The sequence below is a fragment of the Myotis yumanensis genome, unplaced genomic scaffold, assembly GCF_028538775.1.
Source record: "Myotis yumanensis isolate MYYU_CA2020_CCGP unplaced genomic scaffold, mMyoYum1.0.hap1 SCAF_18, whole genome shotgun sequence".
Taxonomy (NCBI): Eukaryota; Metazoa; Chordata; class Mammalia; order Chiroptera; family Vespertilionidae; genus Myotis; species Myotis yumanensis.
In genome coordinates this window covers 7,332,081-7,355,631 of record NW_027223769.1, presented here as the reverse complement: position 1 = coordinate 7,355,631, position 23,551 = coordinate 7,332,081, and the positions used below count along the sequence as shown (strand labels likewise).

At 42.8% G+C, this 23,551-nt stretch overlaps 1 protein-coding gene across 3 annotated transcripts in view; it reads right to left on the bottom strand.

The window, feature by feature from the left end:
• Positions 1-1,419: 1,419 nt before the first annotated feature.
• Positions 1,420-23,551, bottom strand: part of ZNF567 (zinc finger protein 567) — a 72,515-nt gene continuing 50,383 nt past the window's right edge. For all 3 annotated transcript variants that reach the window (XM_070398411.1, XM_070398412.1, XM_070398413.1), the window contains 3 exons: positions 5,896-6,022; positions 5,527-5,613; positions 1,420-3,667 (listed from right to left, as the gene is read on the bottom strand). In XM_070398411.1, the coding sequence (XP_070254512.1) occupies positions 1,947-3,667; positions 5,527-5,613; positions 5,896-6,022 (1,935 nt within the window). In that variant the 3' untranslated portion in view covers positions 1,420-1,946. The remainder of the gene's footprint in view (positions 3,668-5,526; positions 5,614-5,895; positions 6,023-23,551) is intronic.

Here is a 23,551-nt window from a genome sequence, read left to right as displayed (position 1 = left end):
CCATTGATAGTACCATTCACCTACAAATAGATTTATTTAAATGAATAATTCCTAGGTTTTCATAGTTCTGAATATAGGACCTGTAATCTTAACTACTTGTAGTTATTTTATATGTTCATCTTGTCTGTACTCTTTTTTTTAAAAATATATTTTATTGATTTTTTACAAAGAGGAAGGGAGAGAGATAGAGACTTAGAAACATCGATGAGAGAGAAACATCGATCAGCCGCCTCCTGCACACCTCCTACTGGGGATGTGCCCGCAACCCAGGTACATGCCCTTGACCGGAATCGAACCTGGGACCTTTCAGTCCGCAGGCCAACGCTCTATCCACTGAGCCAAACCAGTTTCGGCTTGTCTGTACTCTTAAGCATGATTCCATTCACTACCCACTGGCTATTGTTAACCCTTTCTATAGGCCAGAGGGCTTGTTAAACATTTTTTTTTTTGCCAGATAATTAAGCTATCAACCATGTTCCTGCTTACTTAGATCTGGTTTACAGTTCTACCCATTTGAGAAAAAAAAACTTCATGGTTATTTTAATTTCTACAAAATTTTATTACACACAATAATTGTATGTAGTAAATATAGGTTAAAATTAACCTTCTCCAGAAGGGCATTTAGTAACACAATTCAAGTTGCTGCTGAGCTTACTGTTTTCACAGAGATGTACAGATACTACTGTCTTAGCAGATTTCGAATTTTCAAACATCAAAACCTGTTCAGTGAGTTTTCATTTGGAATTTCCAGAGACCAACATGTTCTGCAAGATAAGTCAAGCTATACAAAGCTTATTTTATATAGGCATATTATATTATATATAGCCTTACTTATACATATTTCCTGTAACTGTGTCTACTATAACAACTACACTCCCAAATTCTACTCACCTATGTTCCTTCTTAACCTCCCTGTCTCTAGAATGAACTCTTTGATGTTGAATTAGGTGTAAACTATGCCTAAAATTACCCCTTTAATAATGACAACTATAGGATTCCCTCCAATAGCATTGTGCAAGGATTCAGCCACAACTAAAGATCTTTCTACATTAATGACATTCATATATTCATGATTAACATTCTCACAAGTATGATATCATAAGAATTTGATTTAATAGGAATTCTCCAGTTGAATGATTACTAAAGACATTTCTCCACATTGATTACAATCAGAGCTGTTACTTTCCAAAGTTGAGAAAGGTCTGAGCTGTTTGGCAGTATCTATCATAAACTGAAAAAGCTTACATATCCCCTTGGATGGAGTAATTCCAGTCTTAATGTAAAATCAACAGAAATACATACACACATGCACAAAGAAATATACAAGAATACTTATAGTAGTAGTAACTTTATTATAACACAAAATTATAAAAAATACAAATAATCATCAAGAGGATAAACAGCAGGATATTTTAAAAGTGGAATACTATACAAAATAAATATGAAAACACTACTGCCACACAATGTATGAATCTTCAGAATGTTGAGTGAAAAAAGACACAAAAGAATTCATGATGTGTGATAAAAATATGTAAAGACATGCAAAAACTACTTCATGCTGTTATAAGCCAGGGAAGTGATAATCTTTGGGGAAGTAATAACTATGTGTTTTTTTTTCACCGAATGCAATGAGAAATATAGTTCATATTTCATTTCTGTTATGAAGACTAATGCTTTTGGCCATTTAAAAATCTTGCCTCTCCCTGTATAAGTTTTTAAAAAGTAAATTGAGTCATCAGAACTTGAAAACAAAAATTAGATTCACTGCTGATAGAGTTCAGTAACAATGATCATACCAATTTTTATTCTAGTAAGCAGTAAAAAGTTATGCTGTATGGTACTTTAAATTAATAATATCTGTGATTAAAATGACCTTATTAGCATGCTTTTAAAAACTAAAGTTTTACAATAACTTGGGAAGGAACGCTTCCCAAAGAAATCACATTTTATTGCATGTCCATTTTTTCTCCCTTGTGAGTTCTCTGATGGACAATGAGGTTTCTCTTATAACTAAAGGACTTACCACACTCATTACAAATATAGGGTTTCTCCCCTGTGTGAGTTCTCTGATGTACAATTAGATTTGTCTTCTGGCGGAAGCACTTTTCACATTCATTGCACTTGTATGGTTTCTCTCCTGTATGAGTTCTTTGATGATGAATGAGATAGGACTTCCTGCTAAAGGCTTTCCCACACTGAGAACATTCATAGGATTTCTGACCTGTATGTATTTTGTGATGTACAGTGAGGGTTGCTTTCTGGCGAAAGGACTTCCCACATTCATTACAAATATAGGGTTTTTCCCCTGTATGGATTCTCTGGTGTAGATTGAGATTTGTCTTCTGACTAAAGGATTTTCCACATTCATTACATTCATATGGTTTCTCTCCCGTGTGAGTTCTGTGATGATCAATGAGGTATGATTTCATTCTAAAGGCCTTCCCACAGTGAGGGCATTCATAAGATTTTTCCCCAGTATGTGTTCTCTGATGTGATACAAGGGTTGTCTTCTGGCGGAAGGACTTTCCACATTCATTACAAATATAGGGTTTCTCCTTATTATGAGTTTTCTCATGAAGAGCAAGAGTTGTCTTCTGGGAAAAGGATTTCCCACATTTATTACAAATATACGGCTTTTCCCCTGTATGAGTTCTCTGATGTACAGTAAGGTTTGCCTTCTGGTGAAAGGACTTCCCACATTCTACACAAATATAAGGCTTCTCTCCTGTATGAATTCTCTGATGTAGAGAGAGTGTTGTCTTCTGGCGGAAAGACTTCCCACAGTCATTACACTCATATGGTTTCTCTCCTGTATGAGTTCTCTGATGACGGATGAGATGTGACTTCAATCTGAAGGCATTCCTACACTGTAGACATTCATATGATTTCTCCCCTGTATGTGTTCTCTTATGATCAGTGAGGGCTGTCTTTAGACGAAAGGACTTACCACATTCATTACAAACAAAGGGTTTTTCTCCTGTGTGTGTTCTCTGATGATCAGTGAGATATGACTTCCTTCTAAATGAACTTCCACACTCATGACATTGATAGGGTTTTTCCTCTGTGTGAATTCCCTGATGCAGAATCAATACTGACTTCCTGCAGAAGGACTTTCCACATTCAGTGCAAATATGTTTTTTTTCAATATTGGTTGCTCTTCTCCTTTTATTATATTCAGATGTGTTTTCTTTTATGTATGTTCTCTGATATGTAAGTAAGCTTCCTTTTTTAAGCAATAATTTCTCGCAGTCATTATATCCAAATGACTGTGCTGGAGTTTCCATCTTACAATACTGCATCCGAACTTCATTATGACTGATAGCCCTACCATTTTGATTATGGGATTTGACTCCATAGTGAGCTGTCTCTGATTTAGCACTAAAGAGTGACTTCTCATATCCATCATACTCACTATGCCTCTTTCTTGCAGGACTTATATTATTGATGATTAATTCTGATACATTTTTAAAAATCTTTCCATAATGGTTATATTCAGGAATTAGATTTTTTGAATTTATAGGGTTTTTGCTTAAAGTAAGTGTGTTGTCATACACATTATTGTTCTCCTTAATCAGTTTTTTGTGACTGATGAATACAACTGATCTAGAATACTTATGTTGGTGTTCCTTGAATTTCACTAAAAAGTCTTCAGGTTTCCAGTTTTTTTCTAGAAAAGAATATAATTAATAATAACTTGTGAATGTTCACACATTTGCTATGAAAAGGAATTGAACTAGGGTCTATTATGTGAGGCAAAAGAAGACATTAGACAAATTACTCACTGCATGGGACACAAAAGCTAAATGAAACATCTGCTTCAGTGTGGAAAAGAATAAAAAAATAAGCAATGAATGCTAATAACTTTTCCACTTTGCACCAGAACATCATACATAAAGTTGACCGAACATAAGAAGCAGTGAAGAGAAGACAAAAATGGTGGAAGAGGATTGATATTTTGATAGGTAGATTCATAGGCAATAAAGTGAAACTATCAAGGGCATTAAGCTTTAAGTAGGATTGACAAGATTAGTAGAAAAGCTTATTCAGGGAAAATATTAGAGAAAGGATTACTTTGGGAGGACACAGATCAGAGCCTATACTTTTATTTATCAATTTTGGATTGCAAGGTAAAACACTTCCAGTTGTTCTACCACCCCTGTCCTTGTAGCTATCAATAGTTAATTAATGATTCTAAGCATCAATTAATTTCCTAGTGTTTAGAAAAACTATCCTATAGTCTAGGTCTAATTCTCCATATAGCTGGGAATCATTTTCTCTTCTGAAAAAAAACAAAAAACAAAAACAAAACTAAGAGAACACAACAGGAAATTTAAAACTGACTAGGGTTATACTCACTGGTGTATTCAGATTGCTGTTACTACCAATTCTTTCAGAATTGTTAAAAAAAAACAACTCTCATGACCATCAATTATAATTATTCCTCTTTTTAATTGCTGACTTATTTTTTCAGGTTTAAAGAAAGACTGTTCAATTTCCCCAATTTACAGTAACATTCCCAATTCCAGATGAGATTGTTCATTCTGGTTCTAGATTGTTCTTTAACTTTCACCTTCATTTCTCTTATAAGTTTAGAGCTATATTTGACTTCTGTTACTTTTCAATCATCCAAATCTAGTGGGGCAATGCTAAACCTAGGCTCACAAATATTTTTCTGCCTTGAGTCCATTACCATCAATACTAACATACAAGGAATTTTTTCTGTAAACAAAACTTTAAACCCCTTAGAATCACTCTTCATATTCAAGCAAGTTTTAAGGGTTGTTCCTATATCTGACAAATCTCAGCCATAAAAAGTTTACATTGATTTTATGTGTCATAGGTAGTGTTTGGTAGAAACAAAACATTTTATTCAGAATGTATACTGCCATGGCCTAAAAAGGTATATCCTAAAAGGAACTTATAAGTACATGCTTTCTGAATGAGGGAAACAAGATATCTCCCCTGTATAGCTCCACAAAAAGTTCATGAAGCAAGTACTAAATACCTACAGCAAAGACTGAAACAGGGATCTTATCTTTGAGGGAAAGGATTCTTAAGCATAAACCATGTACAATCAGATATTACACTATCTAATCATTTCCAACTACTATATATGTTATAATTCACAAGTAGCAAGGGAATTAACAGAAAAACACACAACAGTGGATATGATGAGTAGTCAAGAAATAATTCATGGAGAAGAAATCTCATGACTGAACCATAAGATACACAGTTTCTGAAAGTGAGAATACAACACAATGAAAAACACAGATACGACAAATCCTACATTGTTGGAGAAAAGTTAGCAGTCTGGATTAAGTGGAAATTAGGAAGAGTTTCCAAGAGAGAAATAAATTTGAAAAGACCAGATTAAGACTTATTATGTTAGTCCTTGAATAATTAAGCATTTCAATTTCATATAAAAAACAAATAAGTAACAAGTGATAGATATCTTGTCACCAACTTCATAACCATTTAAACGTTTATATTCCACTAGTTTCATCTGTTTTAGAGTCAGAAACTCACCTAAGCAGGTCTGACCTGTCAATGATGTCCATGGCTCTTCTCCTCGTTCCAACTTCAGGATCACATCAGGCTTGGTCATGTGACACCCTGATAAGGAAAGATTTGGATTAAGTTGCTTATGGTTCAATATGCTTGAAAAAACTGGTAAGGTTTTTTTTAATACTGCATTTCCAATACTGCATATTAAGATACACCTTTGTGTAACAGTAAACTTAACACCTTGTACTGTGCAAGTGAAAGATATAATCATTCTTTCTGTTAACCACAAAGGAATCATCACCTGTTATCCTTGAAATTCAAGATCACACATACTTTAGGCACTATGAAAGAAAATACATGCTATTGAAAGTGTCAGAAAGGTTTTCTTACCCACAGAAATGAGGTGGCAATAGTTTTCCAACATCACATCCATGTATAGAGTCTTCTGAGCAGGATCTAGGTGCTGCCATTCCTCCTGTGTGAAGTCCACAGTCACATCCTTGAATGACACTAATCCCTGCAATGGATAGAAACTGTGTTCACAACAAGTTGACTAGATATTAGGCACTAGTTTTGATCCTGTTTCTTTGTGGCATTCATAAGAAAACTTGTAAAGAAAGCCTGTTATTTTTGTGATTTACATTGTGAGGAAAACAAAATCAAAGTATAAGTACCTGCCACCAAATTTATTTAATAACTCATTTTAAACTATTTACTGTGAAGTCACTTTGTACCCTAAAACTGCATTCATTCACTGGGATGCCAAGACATACAAAACAGCTCAGCCAGTGTGGCTCAGTGGTTGAGCACTGACCCATGAACCAATAGGACACAGGTTTGATTCCTGGCCAGGGCACATGCCTGGGTTGCGGGCTTTATCCCCAATAGGGGGCATACAGGAGGCAGCTGATTGGTGATGTTTCTCTCTCACTGATGTTTCTATCTATCTCTTTCTCTTCCTCTCTCTCTAAAAATCAATAAAAACATATTAAAAAGAAGACATACAAAACAATGTCCCTCTTACAAGAAGTTACAGCCTCAAACTTGTAACATATACCTTCAAGAAAGTATGTGTAAACACAAACCTGCAAGGTATTACAAGTAGTACAACAGAAGTATGTACAAGATGCAGTATGTTATAACAGCAGAACAATTTTCTCAGCATCCAATGAGGAGGTTAATCCCCCCCCCCTTCAAGATTACTGTAATGTGCAAGAAGAATATGGTTTTAAAATGCATGGAAGTGAGTTTTGGCATGAAGTGATCATACAACAAATTGGCCAGGAAAACGATATCTCAGATCCTATATAATAAAAGACCGTTTGACCATTTGACCAATCGCTATGACGTGCACTGAATGAAGTGATCATACAATGAATTGGCCAGGAAAACGATATCTCAGATCCTATATAATAAAAGACCGTTTGACCATTTGACCAATCGCTATGACGTGCACTGACATACTGAGACTCAGGGGAGGTGCAGTGCTGAAGTAAATACAAAGGTGCGGAGGTGCGTGCGGGGAGGGCTGGCGGCTGAGGACATGATTGCCTTTTTCAATCGGGAGGGAGTCTCAGGCTCTGAGCTCTGAGCTCTGGTAGGTTAGCTTGCTGCTGGGGTCTGGCCGATCAGGATTGGGCGAGACAGGCCGGACACGCTCTGGAACCCTCCTGCAGTCCTTCCCCAGCCAGCCAACCTTCTGAAGTCCCTCCCTGGCCGGCTGGCCCCAATCAGCCCCCCATCGGGACTGGGTGAGATGGCCTCGATTGGGACTGGGCAAGAGGGGCCGGACACACCTTGGAGCCCTCCCGTGGTCCCTCCCCAGCTGGCCAACCTCCTGAGGTCCCTCCCTGGCTGACCGGCCCTGATCGTCTGATCAGAACTGTGTGAGATGGGCCGGACACGCCCTGGAGCCCTCCTGTGGTCCCCTCCAGCCCCAATCGTGCACTGGTGTGGTCCCTGGGTCTGGCCTGCACCCCTTTGCAATCCGGGATCCCTTGGGGGATTTTGGAGAGCCTTTTTTGGCCCGATCCCCGCAGACCAGGCTGAGGGACCCCACTAGTGCACAAATCTGTGCACCAGGCCTCTAATTTATATATATAAAAGCCTAAGTGACTGAATGACTGAACGACCAAACAATCAGTCAACTGGTAGCTATGACATGCACTGACCACCAGGGGCAGATGCTCAATGCAGGAGCTGCCTCCTGGTGGTCAGTGCGCTCCCACAGCAGGAGCGCTGCTCAGCCAGAAGCTGGGCTCAAGGCTGGTGAGTGCAGCTGCGGCAGCACGAGCCTCTCCTGGCTCCACAGCAGCAGGTGCCACAGGGCTGGGATGAGTGGGAGTGGCTCCCGGCCCCGGCTTGGGCTCCTCCCCAGCCATCTGCGGCTTTGTGCACTGCTACATCCCCAGAGTGGTCCCGGACTGTGAGAGGGTGCAGGCCAGGCTGAGGGACTCCATCAGTGCACGAATCCGTGCACCAGGCCTCTAGTAATAATGATAAAATCTGAATACAATATATAATAACCAACTAATAGATAGCACTGAAAGGCAACCAAAAACAAGCAGAAATATCCTTAAAAGACAGCACCTACAATGGGTAAGACTGTTAAGTTTGTGGCTTTTTTGCATGAAGTATTGTACCCCAAATCACATAGCTGTTAAGGTAGAAAATCACAGAGTACTTCCTCAAAGGTGGTATAGAACAGAACTGGATGGCAGACGAGCTGGAAAATTAGAGATAAATTCTGAAAGTAAGAGAACTGTAGAACAGATGAGACCTAAATTCTGAGTCAAAACTCTGCCAGAAATCCAAGTTGAGTTAAACTAAGCAATTGTTGGAGAGATCACAGAGGGCTTAGGAAAAGCAGACAGAAAGATATCAGAAAAGAGTTTTAAAAAATAAAAGTGCTCCTAAAGAGATTGAGATTTCTGTATTTTTTATTACCAGCATTCCACAACTTGCTGATAGCTCAAAGAGAATAAAACTTAAGTCTTACAGGCTCAGGTATTAGAAATTGAGGCTGACAAAACAGTAGGATAGTATAAAGGGTAAAACCCTGGGAAAAAGAAAACAGCAGAAAGTAAGCCCCCAAAGCTATGTATAAGCACTCATCAACTCTTTGCCTGAGAGCTAAAGAACATGAGGAGAAGGAGGACCTACCTCTCCTTAGGGGGCCAGGGTAAAAAGCAGTAGCTGGAGTTTAAAAAACTAAGCCAAATATATGAGCTGCTTCATACTTGAAGTGGAAATTGAGGGCGGGGGTGGGGAGCACAGTAGGGCAGAAGATGAAGCTTGAATCCAACTAAGTGAATCATCTGCTAGAAAAAACACAATAATCATTAGAACAATAGATATAACTGATTTTGAATTGTGCTGGGGTGAGGGACTGGGCCATGGAAGGGTTACAGAATGTTACAGAATGTGCTGGGAGGGGGGACTGACGTATGGAGAAGGATTGTGTTGCCAGGATATGAGGATTGTGTATGTGCTGGGAGGAGGGACTGACGTATGGAGGGGGGTTGCAGGGTTAGGAACCATGGAAGAAAAATTGCTAGATTGTCTTAGACCAGTCAGGTGTGACTCTGTTTACCCCCCCCCCCCCTTTGTGCTTATGAACTTTCTGTGAGCTTCTAAGGTAACACTGTTTTGCTATAAAAATCATAATGCACACTTGCTCTTTGCCACATGCCGCGAGGCTTCCCAGAGGGGGAAGGTACGGGCTGTGGTCAGCTGGCCAGCTTAATAAACGGCTTTCAAATTTAAATTCTGAGTTGGTGGTCTATCTCGTTGAGCCAACCCATAACATTTGGAGGCCTGCAGCGAGATACCCGGCAGGGAGGAGAGGGACCCCTTATTTAGGGCTGGAGGCTCTCCCCTGGCAGGGGTGAGAGGGACCCCTTGTTTAGGGCAGGAGGCTCTCCCCCACTGGTCGCCGGGCACTCAGCGAGATACCCCACACCTGTGGAGAATGACTACCAAGGAGGCCTCCAGTCCACCCAAAACTTTCAATTCGGAAACCAAGCCACCTGGACTCTCGAGAGAGGTAGGGACCGGTCGTTAAACAGGAATTGGGACGTCCCACGGAAGGACCTATACGGAGGGCTGGACGCAGCGGTACTCCTGGTCCTGACCTGCGGCCACGACGGTGGCCGGGGTCCCTGGTTCGTGCGGCTGTAGGCTGCACTGGGTTTGTCTGTCTGGTATTTGTTTGTCTTGGTATTTGTTGTCAAAAAGTTGTCTGCATCTGTGTATACCCTGCTGCAATGTTTTTTGAAAATTTTCAGGACTTCAAGGAGCAAGCTGCAGGTTCCGGGCAACCTTAGGTTGCATTTGGCTGATTTATTTTGTCTTTGTTCTTTGTTGTCTTTGTCTTTGTCAAATGGGATAGGGTCAGTCATCTTTGTCGACCCCCTATCAGTCAGGCCCACTCCGGGTGAGTGGAAGGGGAGCTTGATCACCTCCCGGGAAGCTATAGAGCTCTCTCAGGAATTGGGAAATTGTTAGGAATTGGGGTAATTGTTTAAACTCTGAGTGAATGTCTGGTGAAAGTGTGTGAGTGTGGAGGGAGGGGGCCTGCCCTCTCCTCTCCTTTATGTGGCTCCACGACTTCGGTTACGGAGTCCGAGTGGGCCCCAACCTGCGGTTCCGCGATTTGTCATATGGCATAACGGTGACTCACACCCATGTGGAGGTGACCAGGCCCGGGGTTTATACGGGTGCACCTTAGCTACGACGAATCTAAGCTCCCAAGGGACGTGGCCAGGCGGGCATCTGAGTGAGGATCTGTGAAAACAGGTCACCCCTTCCCTTGTCTGTCTCTCGCCACCGATCATCATGGGGTCGGGACAAAGTTTGTTTGTGTGGGACTGGCCAAATTACTACAGAGAAGGAAGACTGGATACAGCTCCAGCCTGGGCTGGTCTACTAAGAAAGTGTAAATCATTACTGGTCTGTGTAAAGTAAGAGCTACTTTGATTTATTCTGCTTTCTGTTGATACGCTTGGCTGAACGTTTGGGCTGGCCCCTTGGCAGTCTGCAAAGTCTCTCGGCAGCTGCGAGAATTATTTTTCTCAGAGTCTTTTGCTCACTGTTAAGGAGAATTAGCCCACTTAGTTAATAAAGATTTCTGTCTATCAGCTGCTCTTACCTAGGTTGTAATTTACTGTATTAAATTGAAGTTCTAGGGTAGATTTAAAGGTTATAATGTTAATGCTTTTGATTTACAGCGATTCTGTGAATGGGAGTGGCCCACTTTCCAGGAAGGGTGGCCAGATGCAGGGTCTTTTGATCTGACCACTGCCTACCGGGTCCATTACGTCATACACGGCCGCCCGGGGCATCCTAATCAAATTCCTTATATTCATGTTTGGGTTGACATATTGTCCAAGAAACCCCGGTAAATGAGGGCTTGCCTCCCGAGGGAAAATTGGGACAGAGACAGACAATTCTTTTGGCCGGGCCCCAGAAGGGAAAGGCTCCCCCAGTCCTTCAGGGAGAGCAGGAAGAACCCATTAGCCGGCCGCCCCCTATGGTCCCCTGGTGCCGGATTCCGGTGAGCCCGGCCTCAAGCCCAGGCCACGCCACCAGCTCTTGACCGGGAGCCCCTGCCTCCCCCGATGCCAATTGTCTTCCCTCCGGACCCACTTACGGGAGGAGTTTTGTCATCCTTCAACCCCTTCAGTCCGTCCCATACTAGACAGGGACAGTGTATGGGGAGAGAGAGGGGGGTGGAGAACCTGCAGGACCCTGCAACATCCGCCAGTCCTGAAGTTCCTATGTTGCCACTACTGCAGGCCGGCCCTCTAGATCTGGGGCTAGACAGGCAGCCCTCTGGGGAAGCAAGGCAGACCGAGGTGCTATTCCCAGCTCCAGACCAGATTGGGGAGTGAATGAACAAAGAAGGGGGGCTGGATGCCTGAGGTGCCTGCAGTGGCCCTGAAAAAAGAAACAGCAGCAGCGAAAAAATAGAGAACAGCAGAAATTTACCTGACACTAGAGCTGCCTCTCTGCTGCTGCCCAGTGAGAAATGAGTGTTTTACAACAAGCAATACAAGACTTAGGCCTTTGGCTTGCAGGCTACAGCAATTAAGCCGTAAGCCAGTGATTGGTACTAGCCTTCCTACAGCCCCAGAAATAGAGCAGCAAGCCTAGGATCTATGAAAGCTGCAGATGAAACTAGTAAAAGCTCCCTGCTTGCAAATGTACTGAAAGGGTTTAGTACCTGTTGCTGCTGGAAGAGGAGGGGCTAATATCCCCTTCCAGTGCACTCCCTTGAAAGAGGCCTGGTCGCTGCTCTGCCATAAAGGGGACTGATGGGAAGACAAGGAAAGCAGGGCCCTGTAACTAATAAACAGAGTTAAGAAAAGGGCACTCTCCCTGGACCTGGAAGCCATCAGGACTTTGAAATTCTCCAAGAGAGAAGTCTGACTCAGAGACTAGCTGAAACCTCGTTGGGTTAGGAGGACCGGAGGCTGCATATTGAACTTATAGACTGCAATTTGCTAGACAGAGGTCCAAGCCCAGTTGTATAGGGATTAAGCTACCTATGCACAGCAAAACAACTTTCTCCTGTGCCAGAATACATTTTAAGGAAATTGGACAAACTGTATTTGTGGCTGGAAAGAAGAACTGGCCTATGTGTAAACTGTCCATGAAAAAGGCTATGTGGAATGAACCCAAAAAGTATAGGGTGTCTAGCTGCCGAGAGGGCAGTTGCCCAGGTGGGCAAAGAAGAATACCCATTAAATTTTGGTCTCTATTGAGAGACAGTTGACAGTTAGCAACCTGTATACTGTCTTACAGGCCTGTGTGACCATGCCCATGTCAGGGGTGGCACAAAACCTCAACTGTAGGAAACTGGGGAAGGCCTGTCTAGAACAGAGGGGTTAATAAAGTGGTGAATACTAGCCCTCTGTTACAGGAATTACAGACCCTGTGAGGTCCTGTGACATATAAGACCCTGTAGGGAAATAAAGCTCCTTTAGTCCATTCTCAAAGAACAAATAAAAGACAGATTAAAGGCTGTGTTTCCCTCCAGGCAACCCAACTGGAACCCCTATAGTGACAGGGGAAAGGAGGCTCTCGATCGGTATCGCCAGACTCTATTAGGGGGCATCTGAGCTGCTGCTTGGAGACCCACAAACCTCTCTAAGGTGACAGAGACAGTCCAGGGGCCTAACCCTGATGCCCCGGAAAGTCGGAGGGCTGTCAATGTTGCATTTGTTTCCAAGTCGGCCCCAAATATTAGGAAAAACTGACAAAAGTTAGAAGGCTTTGAGGGGAAATCAATCTCTAAGTTGGTTGAGGTGGCCCAGAAGGTTTTGACAATCTGAAGGACCCGAGAGCAGGTTTAAACACCCGGATGGCCAAGGTCCTCCTGGCCCTAAACGAGGAAAATGGCCCAAGGGGCCGGAGAGACAACAAGGGCAAAGAAAAGCCTCGAGGAAGAAAAGGAGTCCAACCCAGGCTTGGGAAAAATCAATGTGCATTTTGCAGAAAGGAAGGACATTGGAAAAGGGAGGGCCCTGAACGTACGAGGGAACCGACTCCCTCCCATGCTGGTGGAGGAGGTGGATTGGGGTTGTCGGAGCTCAGCTGGCCCCCAGGAGCCCAGAATAACCCTGACAGTGGGGGGCCAAAAGGTGGACTTCCTTGTGGAACTCATAGCTCTCACTCAGGCCCTCTGGTAGGGAAAGGGAAAAAGAGTAAACATTTCAGCTTCCTGAAAACAGCTGCCTTGAATCCTGCCACACTCCTCCCTGACGAGAAGGCAGAGGCCCCTTTGCCTGACTGCGAGGAGACACTGACTACCCTCACTTCCCTCCATGAGGACCTTGTGGACCAGCCCTGCAGGATCCAGATGAGACCCTCTACATGGACGACGGGAGCAGCTTCATAGAGGAAGGTACCCGGTAGCGGGGGGGGCATATGAGGAGGAGCCAGGGGAGATCTAAGAAGCCCTGGTAAGCGCCCCGGCACTGGCCCTGCCAGACCTACCCAGGGACTGCAGGGATATATCTCCTCACACTGCCCTTACAGCAGGACACGGGAGCCACCTTAAAAAAGTCTCCTGACCTCAGGAGGAAAGGAAAAAGCTCCTGAGATACTTAACCACCTGGCAGCCATATAGGGGCCAAGGAATTGACTAAAAGACCAGTAGGGCCCCTAGAAGTTCTCGTAGCCCTGCCAGCACGAAGGCTCCCAGAGAAGCCTGCTCATCTCCCAGAGGAGCAGAGGCTAGCTGAGAAACTAAGGGCCAGGGAAGGAGAGGCTGGATGGCTAATTCTGCCAGATGGGAGGCCTATAATGCCAGAAGCCCTGGGGCGGACCATCGCTTTCCAAACCCACCAGAGCACCCACCTGAGGGGAATGAAGCTATCAGAACTACTGGGAAGAGAATTTTACATCCCAGGGCTCCAGAAAATATCTCAAGAGTTTGCTAGAAGGTGCCAAGTGTGTGCCGGGGTGAATCAAGGGCCCCCTGTTGTAGCCGCAGTGACAGTGATTCCAAGGTCAGAACCCTGGAGAACACTGGGAAGTGGACTTCACCGAGATGCCAGGAGGACAAGGAGGGTATAAGTACCTGCTGGTTTTCATTGATACCTTCTCTGGCTGGCCTGAGGCATACCCAACCAAGGCAGAGACAGCACAGGTAGTAGTTAGAAAACTCCTCACCGAAATTGTCCCCCGGTTTAGCCTGCCACTATACATGGGGTCCGACGATGGCCTGGCGTTTATCGCCAAAGTTACACAATCCATAGTTAAGGCCCTAAGAGTTACTTGAAAATTACATTGTGTTTATAGACTACAGAGTTCTGGACAGGTAAAGAGGATAAATTGGATCTTAAAGGAAACATTAAGTTAAAATTAGAGACTGGCGAAAACTGGGTAAGTCTCCTTCCTTTTGCCCTCCTCAGAGCTAGGTGCACCCCGTATATAAAAGGACTCGTCCCTTTTGAAATTATGTTTGGTAGGCCGCCACCTCTTCTTCCCCGCCTAAGGGAGGAAGAAATTGCCCGGCTGTCTACCCGAAATTTGCTTAAGTCCTTACAGGCTTTGCAGAGCAGCGCCACGTCAGCACAACGGGTGGTGAGAGCTGTACAAGAAGAGGACGCACCGAAAACCAGTCCGACGCAGCCTGCCTTCTCTCCGGGTGACCTCGTCTGGGTGAAACGTCACGACCCTAGCAGCCTGGAACCTAGATGGGATGGACCCTACCAGGTGGTGCTGAGCACTCCAACCACCATCAAAGTCGCAGGAAAGAGGCACTAGAAATTGTAACCCCATCCTCCTCATGCCTCTCACCTGGTGAACTGACCAATGGGAAGGAGAAAGACATGGGAACTAAGACTCTATGTCAGTGGCCGAGACCCTAGCCAATTCTTCACCATCAAATGCCAGACTCTTCCCTGGTGGCTTGACCCCTACATTGCCAAATGCCTCCTCAATTTCATATCGTAGAGGAGGGCGCTGAATCAAAGATTTGATTCGGGCATAAGACCAGTAGGGAATGTGCTAGGGTGAGGGACTGGGCCATGGAAGGGTTACAGAATGTTACAGAATGTGCTGGGAGGGGGGACTGACGTATGGAGAAGGATTGTGTTGCCAGGATATGAGGATTGTGTATGTGCTGGGAGGAGGGACTGATGTATGGAGGGGGGTTGCAGGGTTAGGAACCATGGAAGAAAAATTGCTAGATTGTCTTAGACCAGTCAGGTGTGACTCTGTTTACCCCCCCCCCCCCCCTTTGTGCTTATGAACTTTCTGTGAGCTTCTAAGGTAACACTGTTTTGCTATAAAAATCATAATGCACACTTGCTCTTTGCCACATGCCGCGAGGCTTCCCAGAGGGGGAAGGTACGGGCTGTGGTCAGCTGGCCAGCTTAATAAACGGCTTTCAAATTTAAATTCTGAGTTGGTGGTCTATCTCGTTGAGCCAACCCATAACAGAATTACTATAAATAAGTATTCACAAAGCCCAAGTTTTTAGCAAAAATTACTGAACATGCAAAGAAAACAAAACAAAAATAAAGGAGGGAGAAAATGACCCATATTCAGAAAAAGATAGTCAGAGTAACTAAGTAATTAGTGGGCCACAATGTTGTATTTTGCCCCAAAAGGCTTCAAAGTATCTGTTCTAAATGTTTCAAAGAAGTAATGGAAAACTTGGCATGGAGTGCCAGAACGTAAGCTATAAAAAAGTACCAAATAAAATACTAGAATTAAAAGTACAATAACTGGAGAAACCAAGATGGTGGCATAGGTAAACACCGGAGATGGCTGCCTTGCACAACCACTTCAAAAATACAACTAAAAGACATAACAGACATCATCCAGAACCACAGGAAGGCTGGCTGAGTGGAATTTCTACAACTAGAAGGAAAGAGAAAAGCATACCGAGACTCAGGGGAGGTGCAGTGCTGAAGTAAATACAAAGGTGCGGAGGTGCGTGTGGAGAGGGCTGGCGGTTGACGACATGATTGTCTTTTTCAATCGGGAGGGAGTCTCAGGCTCTGAGCTCCAGTTCCGGGCGAGTCTCTGGGGACCCAGACTCATATGGGGAGAAACTGGACTGTCTGGCATCAGTCGGAACTCGAGGGCAGCTTTCTCTTGGAGGCGCTCACAGTGATAGCTGGGGCGTCTGAGGGCAGGACTGAGAGCAGCCATACTGCTGGCTTGCTCAGGCCACCCTGTTGATCCCCTGGGACCCTGCCCTGCCCAAGCCGTGCACGGAGACTTTTGCATATGAAAGGCCTGGCCCTTTGTAATCTGAAAATTACTTAACAAACTGCAGCTGGCCCAAGGACCCACAGCAACTTGCATTGCTTTACAGCTGGCTTCTGCTGGGTAGCCGCAGGCAGAGGCTAGATTAGCACCTCCTTAGATCCAAGAGCCAGTGTACCCAGTGGTCAGAGTGGGACCATCCAATTACATCTCCTCAGATCCATAAGGGACACACTCAGGGGGCAGACTCAGTGAGCACCAAAGCCCCACTGAAGCAAGTCTTGCCCCATAAGGGTGTCTTCAGCACAGAAGTTCTCCCACCGTAGACACAGCTGATTCTCACAGCCAATTGGCCTGGAGGTCAAATCCTCCCAGTTGTATCTACAACAGTCAGGGCTTAGCTACAACAAGACTGTGCACAAAGCCCACAAAGGGGTGCACCAAGAGTGTCTACCTCAGGTAATTGGGACACTTAGCACAGAAAGCCACTCTATCGACACAGCGAAGCATAAAAAATGCCGAGACAGAGAAGCAGGACACAAGTGACAGAAATGGAGGAAAGCAGACTGCTGGATATAGAGTTCAAAACCACACTTTTTAGGTTTTTCAAGAATTTTCTGGAAACCGCCGATGGATGTGGTGAGATCCTCAGGGAATCTAGTGAGACCCTCAATGTTGTGATAGGGGACCAACTAGAAATTAAGCATACACTGGCTGAAATAAAGAATATTATACAGACTCCCAACAGCAGACCAGAGGATCGCAGGAATCAAGTCAAAGATTTGAAATACGAAGAAGCAAAAAACACCCAACCGGAAAAGCAAAATGAAAAAAGAATAAAAAAATGCGAAGATGGTGTAAGGAGCCTCTGGGACAGCTTCAAGCGTACCAACATCCGAATTATTGGGGTGCCAGAGGAAGAGAGAGAGCAAGATATTGAAAACCTATTTGAAGAAATAATGACAGAAAACTTCCCCTGCCTGGTGAAAGAAATAGACTTGCAAGTCAAGGAGGCACATAGAACCCCAAACAAAAGGAATCAAGGAAGGACCACACCAAGACACATCGTAATTAAAATGCCAATAGCAAAAGACAAAGAGAGTATCCTAAAAGCAGGAAGAGAAAGAAAGTCAGTTACCTACAGGGGAGTACCCATGCGACTGTCAGCTGATTTCTCAATGGAGGCTTTGCAGGCCAGAGGGGAGTGGCAAGAGGTGTTCAGGGTGATGAATGCCAAGAGCCTACAGCCAAGATTACTTTATCCAGCAAAGCTATCATTCAGAAGTGAAGGGCAGATAAAGAGCTTCACAGATAAGAAAAAGCTAAAGGAGTTCATCACCACCAAACCAGTATTATATGAAATGCTGAAAGGTATCCTTTAAGAAGAGGAAGAAGAAGAAAAAGGTAAAGATACAAATTATGAACAACAAATACACATCTATCAACAAGTGAATCTAAAAATCAAGTGAATAAATAATCTGATGAACAGTATGAACTGGTGATTATAATAGAATCAGGGACACAGAAAGGGAATGAACTGACTATTCTTGGGGGGGAAAGGGGTGTGGGGGGTGTGGGAAGAGATTGGACAATAATTGTGCACCTATGGATGAGGACAGTGGGTGGGGAGTGAGGGCGGAGGGTGGGGTGGGAACTGGGTGGAGGGGAGTTATGGTGGGAAAAAAGAGGAACCAATGTAATAACCTGAACAATAAAGATTTAATTAAAAAAAATAAATAAAAGTACAATAACTCATATGAAAAATTCACTACGTAGACTCAGTAGCTGGCCAGAAATAGAAAAAAGAATCAGCAACCTTGTAAACAGGTCAATAGAAAGTAAGCAATCTGAATAGAAAGAATAAAGAATAAGGAAAAATAGAAACAGATCTGTGGGTCAATTTCAAAATAATCCAATACAGATGTAATTAATGTGCCAGAAAGAGAAAAAAAAGAGCTTGAAAAAATTTTAAGGTAATAATGGCCTAACACATTCATAGTTAGTAAAAACTTTAGCTTACATATACCAAAAAAGCATAATGAATCTCAAAAGGACAAAAATCAAAGAAAACCACACCCTAGAAAACCCTAATCAAATTGTTAAAAGTCAAAGATAATGTCAACCAAGAATATTTTCGGCAAAATTATCTATTAAAAATAAAGACGATAGGAAATGGCGGAGGTATAAACGGACGTGTCCTGTGCCTTGTCCTGGAGCAGATAAGGGTGAGCAGCTGAAACGGGTAACATACAGCCCAAATAGGCAGAGGATATTCAGCTGAGAGACAGCCTGCAGCTGGGAAAGACAGAGAACTCCCGGAAAAAAAGGACGGTTGGAGACTGCGGCTAAAACCTCTCCCGGTGCGCCGGCTCAGCAGCGGAGACCACGCCATCTTGAGTGGCTGTTACCGGCATCCAGAGATCAGCTACTAACCGGGAAACAAGGATCTCAAGCAGCGTGACTGCGTGAACTCAGACGAGCACTGCTTCTTCTCACAGAAAGGTTAGACTTCCCCTAAAGGTGCGGTTTGCAATTCAGGTTGGAGAGAGGACCGCGCGTGTGTGCGCGCGCGGAACGAAATCTGCGCCCCACAGAGTCCGTGGCCGTTGGGACCAGCGTGACCCGCGAGTGGGGAAGGGTTCCCACGGGGCTGCTGGCAGAAGGGGACGCTAAAAATAAGCCCATAGCTGGACTGGATCCAAAAAAGCAGCCTCGGATTTTGCCAGTCTGCCGGCTGCTTGGTGCCAGGGGCGAGTGGGCACGCTGAGACTGCGCACAGACCTGGAAGGTGAAGGCTTGCGAATTCACACAACGTATCAGGCTCTTGTTGTTACAGTTCCCCTTAGATCCCTGCGTTTGATTATTAAACCCAGTGCATGGGATTCCCCAGTTGGGGTCATTCGTAGAGCCTGTAGGGGAAAGTTCTTTTTGGGGAGCCTGGGAAACAGAGTGGGGAGTAACGATTAAAGAAGCAGCTCTGGGCAGTGGACTTTCCCAAACCAGTTTCAAGTACCATAGAGAAAATAAACCCTACTGATAGAGAGGACTTATAGCCTCGGATGTCAATCCAGACACACTGCCACCCAGAGGCAGAGCCACAAACTGACTCTTCTGTAAACACAAATAAAGGCAGTCTGGTAAATAACTACAACCTGCCTTAAAATCAGGACTGTGGTTTACAGCACGGAGGGACAGTGTATTGCAGGGAAATTCAACACTCTCCTGAATGCCTGGCAGGACTAAGGCGTGCCAAAAAGAAGAGTAGAAGACCTGAAGCACCTTCACTACTGCACATTTTTATTTTATTTTTTTAAATTCTTTTTTCACCATTTAATTAAGAACCTATTTTATTATTTTTTTTATCACCTGATTTTACCTTTTTAATTACTACATTTTTTAACCAGTATTATTGCTATCATTTTACCATTTTTTTCAAGTGTCATTTTATTTTTTCTTTATTTTATTTTGGGATTAGTGTTCTAAACTCTAATTTTCATCGTTCCTTTAGCATCATTTCTCTCTATCTCACCTTTACCCTTAAGCCAAAACACTCTTCCTCACTTTTCCCCTTTTGTTGTCCTGTTTCTCTTACCCTATTCCTGCTTTAGATTTTCCCTATTCCTTCTTTTTAGCCACTGTCTAAATTTCACCCTACTTATAGATCTAATTTCCAATTCCTTGCTCTAAATCCATATACACCTCTCTCTTATCTTTCTTCACTATCCAATTTTTTTTCTCTCTTTCTGTCATTTTGCTAGTGTTTGCTTGATTTTGAGTATATTGGTTTTTTTATGCTTGTTTGGGAGATTGTTTTGTTTTTCATTTTCATTTTTCTGTTTTGCTTATTTTTTCTTTCTCTGGTTATTTTTGTGCTTCTGTTTTCCCTTGCCTCGCTTGATATTAGTGGTTGTTTGTAGTTTGCATCAATCTCCAGGGATCTGCTGCTGGAATTCGTTGGGATTAGTTGTGGTTCTATTAGAGTTTTCTCCCCATACAAATAGCCTCTTCCCCACCTCTATTTCATTCTCTCACTTACTTTTTTTTCTCCTTCTTCTCTCCCTTTTCCCAATCTCATTTCAGCACTCCTTTTTGGTTTTTCTTTTTCTCTTTAATCTCTTTCTCTTTTTTCTTCTGTATCCCCTAATTCTCTTCACTCGGGTGGTCACCTTTACTTGGGGTTATTAATATCGTGAATACATTTATGTTCAGTGCCTTGTATGTTGTGCCTTGTTGTGTTGTATTTTGTGCCTTTAAATCAACGCAGCAGAGAGAGAACTACATAACCAAACACCTGGAGAAGAGAGATCATGGTGAAACAAAGAACCAACCCACATATGAAAGAAAAACAGGCATCATCAGAAAAGGAAGTAAACGAAATGGAGGCAATGGAGGCAAGCAACCTGTCAGAGAAAGAATTCAGAGAAATGGCCATAAGGTGGATGAAAAGAATGGAAGACAAATTCAACAATATGTGTAGGAACCAAGAGGAAATGAAGACAAACCAAGAAGAAATGAAAAATGACATCACTGCTATAAAGAACTCAATAGAAAGCATCAACAGTAGACTAGAAGAAGCAGAGGACCGCATCAGCGAGCTAGAAGACAAGGTAGGAAAAAATACCCAAACAGAACAGCTTCTAGAAAAAAAAATTAAAAAGCAGGAGGAGAGCCTAAGAGAACTCTGGGACAACACTAAACAAAACAACATCCGAATAATAGGGGTGCCAGAAGGAGAGGAAACTGAGCAAGGAATAGAAAACCTGTTTGAAAAAATAATAACAGAAAATTTCCCTGATATAGGGAAGAAAAAACTCACACAAATCCAAGAAGCTCACAGAGTCCCAAACAAATGAACCCCAAAAGACCGATGCCAAGGCACATAATAATTAAATTGGCAAACACCAACGACAAAGCAAGAATCTTAAAAGCGGCCAGAGAGAGAGAGAAAGTTACCTACAAAGGATCCCCCATCAGACTAGCGACTGATTTCTCAACAGAAACACATCAGGTAAGAAGGGAATGGAATGAAATATACAAAGTCATGCAAAGGAAGGGTCTGAATCCAAGAATACTGTACCAGCAAGGCTATCAATCAAAATTGAGGGTCAAATCAGGAGCTTCACAGACAAAAACGGTCTATGGGAGTTTATTACCACCAAACCAGCAATGCAAGAAATGCTAAAGGGTCTGCTGTAAAAAGAAAAAATAGGAAACGAAGGAGGAACACAGCGGTAAAAAACAAAAATGGCGACTAACAAGTTTCTATCAATAATAACTTTAAATGTAAATGGATTAAATGCCCCAATCAAAAGACATAAGGTAACTGAGTGAATAAGAAAACATGACCCATATATCTGCTGTCTACAGGAAACCCATCTCAGAAAAAAAGATGCACACAGACTGATGGTGAAGGGATGGAAAAAGGTTTTTCAGGCCAATGGAAGTGAAAAAAAAAAAAGCTGGGGTAGCAATACTTATATCTGACAAATTAGATCTCAAAGTGAAGGACATAAAAAGAGATAAAGAAGGCCACTTCATAATACTAAAGGGAGCAATCCAACAAGAAGAAATAACTCTGGTAAATATATATGCACCCAACATAGGAGCACCCAAATACATAAGAAATCTTCTGGAGGAGATCAAGGAAGAGATTGACAGCAATACAATCATAGTAGGGTACCTTAACACCCCATTATCACCACTGGACAAATCCTCTAAACAAAAACTCAGCAAAGAAACATCAATCCTAAATGACTCACTAGATCAGATGGAATTAATTGACATCTTCAGAACATTTCACCCCAAAGCCACAGAATATACATTCTCCTCAAGTGCACATTTGTCATCTTCAAAGATAGACCATATATTGGGTCACAGACAAAGTCTCTTTAAATTCAAGAAAATTGAAATCATATCAAGCATCTTCTCAGACCACAAAGGCATAAAACTAGAAATCAACTACAACAAAAACAATCCAAAAAAATCAAACACATGGAGACTAAATAGCATGCTATTAAACAACAACTAGGTTACCAGAGAGATCAAAGAAAAAATAAAAAACATCATGGCAACAAACGACAATGAAAACACAACAATCCAAAACCTATGGGACACAGCGAAAGCAGTCTTGAGAGGGAAGTTTATAGCTCTACAAGCCTACTGCAAGAAACAAGAAACAATGAGAATAAATGACCTAACTCTACAACTCGAAGAGTTAGAAAGAGAGCAACAAAAAAAGCCCACTGTAAGCAGAAGGAAGAAAATAACAAAGATCAGAGCAGAGATAAATGACATAGAGACCAAAAAGGATACAAAAGATCAATGAAACCAAGAGCTGGTTCTTTGAAAGGATAAACAAGACTGATACACCTCTAGCCAGGCTCACCAAGAAACAAAGAGAGAGGATCCAAATAAACAAAACCAGAAATGAAAGAGGAGAAATAACAACAGACCCCATAGAAATACAAAGGATTGTTAGAAAATACTATGAACAACTCTACTCCAACACACTAGACAACCTGGAGGAAATGGACATATTCCTAGAAAAACACAACCTTCCAAAACTTAATCAAGAAGAATCTAAAAATCTCAATAGGCCAATAACTATGGAGGAAATCGAAGCAGTCATCAAAAAGCTTCCAGCAAACAAAAGCCCGGCCAGATGGCTTCACAGGGGAGTTTTACCAAACATTCAAGGAAGACCTAAAACCTATCCTCCTCAGACTATGTCAAAAGATCCAAGAGGAAGGAACACTTCCGAGCTCATTCTATGAAGCCAGCATCACCCTAATACAAAAACCAGATAAAGACAATACAATGAAAGAGAATTATAGGCCAATATCCCTCATGAACATAGATGCCAAAATCCTGAACAAAATCCTAGCAAATCGGATCCAGCAGTACATCAAAAAGATTATACACCATGACCAAGTAGGATTTATCCTGGGGATGCAAGGATGGTACAATATCCGCAAATCAATAAATGTGATACATCACATAAACAAATTGAGAGAAAAAAACCACATAGTCATATTAATTGATGCGGAAAAAGCATTTGACAAAATCCAACACCCTTTCTTGATAAAAACTCTCAGCAAGATAGGAATTGAGGGATCATACCTCAACTTAATAAAAGCCATATATGACAAACCCACAGCCAACATCATAATCGATGGGCAAAAACTAAAACCATTCCCCCTAAAAACAGGAACAAGACAGGGATGTCCCTCTCACCACTCCTGTTCAACATAGTACTGAAAGTACTAGCCGTTGCGATCAGACAAGAAGAAGAAATAAAAGGCATCCAGATTGGAAAAGAAGA